At 34.8% G+C, this 10,006-nt stretch overlaps 1 protein-coding gene across 4 annotated transcripts in view; it reads right to left on the bottom strand.

Moving 5' to 3' along the window:
- Positions 1 to 5,537: 5,537 nt before the first annotated feature.
- The window catches only part of supt5h (SPT5 homolog, DSIF elongation factor subunit), a 66,329-nt gene continuing 61,860 nt past the window's right edge, over positions 5,538 to 10,006 (bottom strand). For all 4 annotated transcript variants that reach the window (XM_028797437.2, XM_051936227.1, XM_028797453.2 and 1 more), the window contains one exon: positions 5,538 to 5,828. In XM_028797437.2, coding sequence (XP_028653270.1) covers positions 5,688 to 5,828 — 141 coding nt within the window. In that variant the 3' untranslated portion in view covers positions 5,538 to 5,687. The remainder of the gene's footprint in view (positions 5,829 to 10,006) is intronic.

The following is a 10,006-nucleotide window of genomic DNA, read 5'->3' as shown; positions in this document are numbered from 1 at the left end:
AGTGATCGAGCAAGGAGCTGCAGCTCGTAGTTGTTGATACGTACATAGTTTACCGTTTTTTTGTTATAAGTACAGAAAAGTGATACTATGACAGTCACCAAATTTTTATCGGGTCCTTTAACAGGTCCCTAGCATTTTTGCCGGGTCCTGGGACCTTGCTGGACCTGGAGTTGCGCTGCCACTGCAGACAATGTGCCATAACTTTCTTAAATATTTTATTCTTTTCAATACATATAATTAAATGATACATGTTTGTTATTGGTTGTTGTTACTTTACTGATGCAAACTGTGTACTTGTGTTTGATCCTGACAGTATTTTCTAATGGTTTATTGATTGGCATATTTATTATAGTGTATAGATATCAGGTTATGGTTAAACGTTCACTTCTGTTTGAATGTGTTATAAAGAAAAAAACGATTATTTACTACGAAGTTGTACAGTATAACAATATAGTCACTTTCTTTTTTACTGTAAAATTCTGGCAGCTGTACTTTACTGTAAATTTAACATTATTATTATTTTTTTAGTGTGCACTCTAAAACTGGTAACAGTCTTCCATGGCCCTAAACTGATTAAAGGGGTAAACATTGATGAATGGATTGATTATTTTGTAGTTATTTTTTTATTCAGAGTAAATTTAAATTTGAGACATCGCATTTAGTTTGCTGTTACATATTCATTGTGAAGGATTGGGTCATTCATGATGGCTAATTGAAGTAGTGTTGTTTCATTTTTTTTTTTCTTTGTGTATTTAAGGGCTAACATTGTTAATTTTTTTTTAACTTGTGATGAAAAGCATGAAAATCGAATATATAATTAATATTTAAAACAGTGTTACATATTTACCGAAAATCAATACTCTCTTAGAAGTATCAGGCCAGATTTTTCAAATACTAGGCTAAGCACAATAATCTTTTTTTTGGGGGGGTGGACTAATATCAAATAGATGATGTTAACACAAAAAATTAAATTTTTGCATCTTTTTTCAAAAGAGATACAAGACCTCATAAATTATTAAAAATGGACCCTTCTCAAATTTGAAGGGGTGAGAACCCATGAAGAAATGACTATTTTCAGGAGTTAAGTTTTTGTAATGTTTGCATGCAACAATGTCATTAGAATATGAACAACAACATTGTTTGTTTATCTTTTCTGTGCTGCTTAAAAACATCTAAAGTAAAGAATGTGATAAGATTTCAGATCATATGATAAGTGTGAAAAAATTCCTCATTTTATGCTGAGAAATCCAGTTTTTAAATAATTAAAAATATTACTATTGGTTCAGGAGATATGCGACATCTTGCAAATGCTTCCGAATGCTAAAAATTTAGAATGAGCCACCATCTTTGAAGTGGGCTACTGGGAGCAGGGGAGGAAAAATAGTATTATTGGCTGTTGCTCAACCATTGAAATTAATAAACAAAGTTTGACATTTTTTGAAAACTCTGCAGCAATAACTTTTTCCCCCCCCAAAAGTGAGTAAATCTTAATGGAATGGCCCACTTATTATATGCAAAGATCAATGCTTAAACAATTACCCTGATTCTGTTCCTAAATCAGTTTCATTCTTTATAATTTTGTTAGTCTATCAAGAGTCTTGTGAAGTTATTTGTATACTTCCTGTCATCCTTTGTACTTGAAAATCTGTTAAAATTCATATCCTGGATAATTTCTTTTTGACTCCCTTAATTATAAAATTCACTCTGCATATATTTTTTTCCTTTGTTGTATATCAGTTCTTATTCCTTTAAACTTTAACTGACATTAGTACCAGTATATGACATATAAAGTGAATGCTGATTCTTTTGTGGGTTTTTTTTGTGATTTTATTGGTCTATTGTAATTCTGGGTTTTCTTAACAAAAATAATAATGATGGACAGAAACATGACACATATGCTAGAAAAATAGGACATTGATAAAAGACTTCACAAAAAATTACAGCAGAAAACATTTGTTTGATAGGATTTAGCAAAATAGGTTGTGTTCTGTTTTCTGCCTGGTTTCAGTAGTCAGGAACTGTTCCTAAGTAATTCCTTTCAATTTGCAGAAAGAGAAGAGGAATATGGTGCTGGAGGGCATGTTATGGAAAACAATTTAAGTTTTTCACGAAAGCAGTTGAGAAGAAAGCAATACCGTTGAAGTGGATTTAATTCCTTTGGAGTTCCTGGATATTTCCTTGAATAATCCCATTCCAAACTCAATTTAAAAAAAAAAACAAAACACACCTTTGGACATCGATGTACTTCATTTTCTTTCATCAAATGCAATGTGAACTATCTAATTGGAAATATCTTGCTTGACCTAGAAGGGGGGTAGAAACTGAAAACATTCAACAAAAGAAATCAAGTCAGATTTGTCATTTGTACATAGTACAATAAAATTCTTACTTGCATGTCTCCTTGGAACAGAAGACAACAATTAAGTGCCAACAAGACATGCACACACACAATATATACACAGCATGCAACACAGTTACATACAATATATCAATATGTACAAACAGAGTTGAAGTTCAAGGGATATAAGAGATGTACATCCGTGTGTTTGCTAACAAATGAAGAGCTCTGTAACCTCTCTCCTGAGGTGCTTGATGCATATGAAAATATTGTATGCATATTATAGTCACCACCTTCTTCAGTGATATCAGCACATGTGTATGTTTTTACAACTGCCATAAAACACAAATGGCTAAACTGCTAATGATGGGGTCTCTAGCTCAGCTAAAAAGTGTGACTACATTCTCACTAGACTTTAGATTTAGCAAACTGCATATGCTCTGTTGTCACCAGCCAATGAGTTGTAATTAATAGAAATGAATTGTGAAAGTTGCCTCTTTCTAGAAGCAAACAGGAAATTCTTTGTGGAAATTAACAGTGTATTGCTTTAAGTTCTGGTTATCATCTAATGTTCTTACATAAAAAAAAGTTATGTCTTTATTACTTTTGAATAGCCTTCTTACTTGAACTGCTTACAGCAGGATAACAAAGAGAACCTTTGGGATGTAGCGGAAAAGGAGATTCACATCATAGATATGCAGCTGACAAATCTGCAGCAACTGAGTGTCAATATGGACCATAAATCCCTGAGGAATGCTTCCAGTACCTTGTGGAATCTATGCTGCAAATTCTGAAGGCAAAAGGGGGTCTAACCAAGTACTAGCAAGGTATATCTAATAAAGTGGCCTGTGAATGTATATAACAATATTTTCAAAGCCAATTCCTTTGATTCAAGCTACCAATGGGAAGAGCCAATCAGACTGGAAAAACATCAGATCTGTAAATTAATTTAACACATACATCTTTGCAATGTGTAAGAAAAAAAACAAAACAAAAGAAAAAACAAAGAATATACAAACTCCACATAAACACGGAGTTGGTGTGGGACACAACCCAAATATGGTAGACTAGTGATATGCTAGCTATTGAGCCAGTCTGATGTAAACAAGTATACACTACAAGGAATGCCAAACTGCAAGCTATACAGACCACAACCAACACAGATGCTATTTTATATGGGTATGTGGTACAGTATATTACATGGAATGAATGCAAGAGTGCACAAAAAGGTGTCTTGAGAAACTACATTAAATTGGAATGCCTAAAGTTCAAATGTGACAGCTAATGTTTTGGTTTAAATAACAATATCAAATAATCTTAATAATAATTGCTTCTTAAACTAGAGGTCACATAAAATTTTGAAAAAAAAAAATGCTTTCAGATGTTTTCACTTGCACTGCCAGTATACAAGGCAATTTGTAGGAAGGCAATAACTCTTAACAAAATTGAAATTTCTACATATTTGAAAAATTAAAACATTTAAAATAAATTTTAATTATGGACAATTGGTTATATTTACTAACGAAAGACAAACTGGAAAAGATGCTGATGCAATTGATCCTGGTGTACTAGGAAGAAATAAACACATAAAAGAAATAAGTAAAACTACACCTACATATGTCCAAACAAGATCTGCAGATCTAATCACAGTAACTACTACAAGATTCTGTAAAAATAACTTAAACAGTGCACTTAATAGCCATCTCTTCACAGACCAATGTAAGGATATGGAATCCATCCATCCATCCATTTTCCAACCCACTGAATCCAAACACAGGGTCACGGGGATATGGAATCCAATTACAATAAAAAGCTGTTGCATGCAAAAGTAAGGTGGCTGTCAAACTAAATCTGAGATAAAGTCGAAAAGGAAGCAATGTTATTTTAGTATTTAAAAAAAACTCAGAATTTCCATGTTATTTCACAAACGTTGGTGCTGTAAATAATCATTTATTAGATATATTTGAGAAGCTCAAAAACCTGAATATGTCCCTGCAGCAAGAGAACACAAATCTTTTCCTGTTAAAGATAAAATCTATGAGTTTATGGAAAAAAATAAACATATGGAGAACCAAAGTTTAAAATGGCTCATTTGGAATGTTTTTGCATTTAGATGATTTTATCAATGAAACTAATTTAAATAATAATAGGATAACATGGATTACAAGCAATCGTTTAGTATGCTTTAAAAACCTATTTTGTGAATATTTTCTTCCAGATATTAAAATGAACAGTTTGATTGGGTTCAAAGACTACTCATGATAAAAATGGAGCAGGAATAACTTGTCTAATTGCTGGCTCATGAAGAAATTGCAGAGCTCTCCAGTGAAACAAATCTTTGTTACATTTTTGAAGAAATTCTTGACAGCTTTATTGGAGAGGATTAAACCTGAATTACCAGTTCTCTTGGAGTTGGCTAGTGACAATTCTTCTACTGTTTTTCAGTAAATACTGCATTTATGTGAATTGCCACTTTCAACATTGGCTCTAATAATAAAAAGGCTCAATTCTTAACAATGTTGCAGTTCCTAGGAGGCCTGCAAAGTTGAAAATTAAGCCAAGATTTTTATTTATTGTGCCAAAATGGGCAGGTTCATCCATCTCACTTAAAGGTTTTTAAATTCAATATGTAGTGTTAGCTCCATTAAATACTTCCAGTAACACTAATTCCAATGTTAATTTAATACAGAAGCAACTTAGCCAACTCTTACAAAACCAGGGGTAACTAAAACAGTTGTCTTCTGAATAAAGGTGGTGAGTGAAAAGTGTTTAACCAGCACAGGCTTAGATAACAAGTCTTGCATATTCTAATCTTTGGCCAAACAACAACTAACATTTGGTCATTTGTGTTTCTGAACAGCTGCTCCAAACTGAATGGACAGGAAGTGTATTTAATATATTACTGAAACATCTATAAAATCCAGTACGACTTTAGCATAAATCTTTACAGAAATGAAAAAATGTATTTCACTAAGTGGTTAACATTACAATGACAGTAGTAGATTTTTACGATAAAGGAAGACTGACAAAAAGTTCAGACAATAGTCCTCTACCATTTTTTTATTGTTTTTTTAAAAGACGTTTTACCAAAAAAAAATATCACATTAACAATGCACTAACTGCACAGCTGCTTGATAATATGAAGTCTTGATCCAATGGATTTAAAAGAAAAAAATGATACAACTCTGGAGGACATTAATTCTGCATATTTTATGAGATTTTTTTCAATCAATAGTTATTTTGTTGTTTTAAGTTACACAGGAAAGTTGAGACATAATTACAAATTAACAGCTCACGCTCTGCAACCTCTTAAAGGTTTTACAAAGCAGCTGCTCAAAGTTCATTCTAATTAAGCTTCAAGCTTCCCAAGAAAGCGAAGATTCAAGATCTTAAGTTGCTCGTCCAGCTCCATTCGAACAATTCCATCCTCACCATCAATACTCAACAGGACACCAGTAGCTTCACGGTCTTCTCCCAATATAACCTTTACCTGTGATAAAACAATGATATTTTAGTTCAAATGTCAAAAACACCCATTTATTTTAGGACTGAATGTGAAAACAGGAAAGGCACAGTTTTCAAATGTTAAAATACTACTTAACTAGCAACTGTTCTTAACTAAATTTAAAACAAACAACTACAGGAAAATGGTCACTGTAATGAACGGCTGCAACTTACTAGACACAACTTTGTCTCCAGGGGGGAAATCTGGCTTTTTATTATTTTACACACACACACACACACACACACACTATAGTCTGAATATATACCAGAATAACTAAAAAGGAAGAATATTTAAAAACACAGACAATTTCTGACTTGGCAGTCACAGTCGGGTATTAGGCAGATGTATTGTTATTGGTATAAAGGAGCCCCAGTAGCATTTTTTGACACAAGACACTAATCACTAATCATTGTCAAAAATAACTGATAATAAAAATGGCTGCCTACCTAAGGAATTTCGTTATTAATCACTTGCCTTGTTACATATTACATTTGTAACCTAACTGAGCAGTGATCACAGAGATATTATAGACCAAAGAACTGTAAAGTGGGGTGTCATTTCTGCTTCACTTCTAGTAAAACGTTGGGTGTTTACAAGACCTGTATAAATGAGCTCACTCAGTGTAGGTGCACAATTGTGATGTGGAAGCACCTGGGAAAAATACATCAAACTAATGGTGACATTTCTCTCACTTGCATTAGGGATAATCCAGCAGTGCATAATCAGAAACATTAACAATATGCAATACTTCTACATAGTACTTATTGCAATGGATGGTACACTACCAGTACAAAAGTAGGCTTGAAGTACACAGAATTCAGTGCACATCCAGTCTTTGCTGCCATCTAGTGGATACAATCAAACAATGCAATCAAGCAATGCTGGCTTTGGCAATGCTTTTTCAGCCTTCTACTTCTTGAGGTTGACTTTCAACAGAACAGCTGAGCAGACTTGTACTGCTGTTATATTTTTGAATACTTGCACTTTACAGAAAAATTGCATTTTTAAACCACCCCATTAACTCATTATTTGAAGGTGTAATTGACTAATTTATTAGCGAACACACTCTTGTCATGGCCATAATGCAATAGTAATAAAGATACTTAGTAGCATGACATCTCAAAATCATTTATTCTGTATTTCCTTTTTTTATGCATTGCACAGCTGACGGTTTCCTCTACTAACATCTAATCCAACCTTGTGGTGTTGCTTTGTTAAAGCAGAGAATACTAATCGATTAGTCTACTGTTACCCGTTCTTAAAAGTGTAAAAAGAAATGATACAAATAAAAAAAATATATAAAAACTACACTAATAGGTTTTATACAATCTGACATACACCACTCTATTCACTGCTTAGCTCATGGGCACAAATGTTATCATTTAACGCAGCCTCATTTATTTTAGGATGGGGGTGGTGTAGAAATTCTAATTTTTTTGTCACTATATCTATATCTATATATATATATATATATATATATTATATACAGTGCTCAGCATAAATGAGTACACCCCCTTTAAAAAGTATGAATTTAATCAGTAGCTCAATGAACAAAAGAACAACAACCAAAATTTTCACAAGGCTGTTTTATTGAACACTTGTTAAACTCCATAACATGAAATTAAGGTTAATAATATGTTAGATCACAAAATCTTCAGTTTCATTCAAATTGGTTGAAGCAAAAATAAATACACCCCGCAACAAAAACTACTACATCTAGTATTTTGTATGACCACCGTGATTCTTAAGGACAGCACCAAGTCTTCTAGGCATGGAATGAACAAGTTGGCGACATATTGCAACATCTATCTTTTTCCATTCTTCAAGAATAACCTCTTTTAGAGCCTGGATGCTGGATGGAGAGTGATGCTCAACTTGTCGCTTCAGAATTCCCCACAGGTGTTCGATTGGGTTCAGATCAGGAGACATACTTGGCCATTCAATCACCTTCACCCTGTTCTTCTTCAGAAATGCAACAGTAGCTTTAGATGTGTGTTTTGGATCATTGTCGTGTTGGAAAAGTGCACGACGACCAAGTGCATGGAGTGATGGCAGCATCTTCTCCTTCAGTATAGAGCAGTACATTGTTGAGTTCATGATACCATCAATGAAATGCAGCTCCCCAACACCAGCAGCACTCATGCAGCCCCACATAAGGACACTGCCACCACCATGTTTCACTGTAGACACCATGCATTTTTCTTTGAAATCCTCATCTTTACGACGCCATACAGTTTTGAAACCATTAGTTCCAAAAACAGAGATCTTTGTCTCATCACTCCAGAGTATAGAGTCCCAGTAGTCTTCATCTTTTTCAGCATGGGCCTTAGCAAATTCTAGGCATGCTTTTTTGTGCATGGGCTTTAGGAGAGGCTTCCTTCGTGGACGATACCCACGCATGCCATTCCTCTGCAGTGTGCGCCGTATTGTGTCACAGGAAACGGTCACTCCAGTTTGGCTTTCTACTGCTTTAGCTAACTGCAGTAAACTTGCATGCCGATTTTCTTCAACCCTTCTCATCAGAAGACGCTCCTGTCGAGATGTTAACTTCCGTGGACAGCCTGGACGTCTCTGTAAGATGGTTGCACTTCCATCTTTCTTAAATTTTTGGATCACTTTTGCTACAGAATTTTGACTGATATGTAAAGCTTTGCTGATCTTCTTGTAGCCCTCATCTTTTTTGTGTAAAATAATGATTTCCTTTCTCAGATTTTTTGACATTTCTCTTCCATGTGGTGCCATTGCTGACAGCATGAAATGGGAAGGGCTTTTCTTTGTTAAGTAATCCCCTTTTATAGTCACCTGTCTGCTGGACACCTCTTAAATGAATCATTAGACTCAGGTTGAATGCCTGTTAATTGGACTTTTGTAGTCTTAAGTGTGGCTTTTCTCCTAAGACTATAATTGGTGTGTACTCATTTTTGCTACATGGGCTTGAATGAATTTGTTAGGATAATCACATTTTTGTGTGTGCAAATTAACAAATCTTGTTTGCAATCAATGGCCCACATTTGTGGGAGTATTTTGTAGTACAGTATCTGTAGAGAGAGAGAGATCTACTTAACAGATTTAGATTTGTTTTTTTTTTCTATAATTTTACTTGAACATTCCGGTTGATTTTGCGTCTTCTCTTATTATGCTAAGTACCATAGTTTGCTTGCAGGAGAGATATATTCGTGCTAATCTGAGACAGAGGCTGCGGGACGAGGGAAGCGTGTCGTCAGGAGTAGGGAGCTGGATGGGGCCTCACTCACGTGTCAGCCTCTGTTCGAGTTGGTCTACCTCTAGTGATGTGTTGGAGCGTGTCTTGCCTCCACTTAAAAAAAAAATCAAACAGACAGGTATCACTAGTTAAGTTTGTCCTGTTTCACTACTATGCGGGCGGAGCTCCAGGGGATAGCTCGTCATTAATACAAGGAGGTCAAGTGCCAGGAGTTTTTTTTTTTTCCAGGTTAAACTTCTGCATTTATTTTCATCTATTCTAGTACTTGCATAGCATAATGCTTTAAATGTGAGATCAGTCTTCCCTCATCTGAGAACAGGACCAGCCTGTGAACAGTTTTTCTTTATTCATTTAATACGAATGATGGCAACTGCTAATATTAGTCATGTAGGGTAATTTTTTTCCATGGAAGAAAGCTTGACGTGTTCATTAGATTCTTTTTGCCAATGACATACTTTAACTGCAATTTCCATCTTAAGCCGATGACCCACTACACAATGTTGAGTCAGAAGGATGTCAAACTCAACAACTAAGTTGCTGATCTTGTCACTTGAACATGTCAGAATACATAATTAGAAATCTCAAGGTATGCCAAATTAGATGACTGTATCATGACTTTCCAGCACAGTTTCACATTTCCAAACTATTGTGAGGTTATCCCTTCTTTGGACAGCAAAAAACATGGTCCCTAACAAAGCCAGTGTCTGTGTGATGGCTTTAGAGGCATGGCAAGTACAGTAGCAATTTCTGCCCTTTTCCACCCTATTCTGTTGTGATAGGTAAAACACAAGACATGAGACTGATGAGTCTCGGTTCTGTTTGTAAGGTCCAAAACACCGATGTTCCTTATTCTTTGTAGCTACATTATATGCATTGCAGTTCCAGCTGAGCATTCATTGGTTATCAGCTGTTTAATTTATGATAAAAAAAAATCAAGCCT

Source organism: Erpetoichthys calabaricus, chromosome 1, assembly GCF_900747795.2.
Source record: "Erpetoichthys calabaricus chromosome 1, fErpCal1.3, whole genome shotgun sequence".
NCBI lineage: Eukaryota > Metazoa > Chordata > Cladistia > Polypteriformes > Polypteridae > Erpetoichthys > Erpetoichthys calabaricus.
This window is presented reverse-complemented; position numbering and strand designations above follow the sequence as displayed.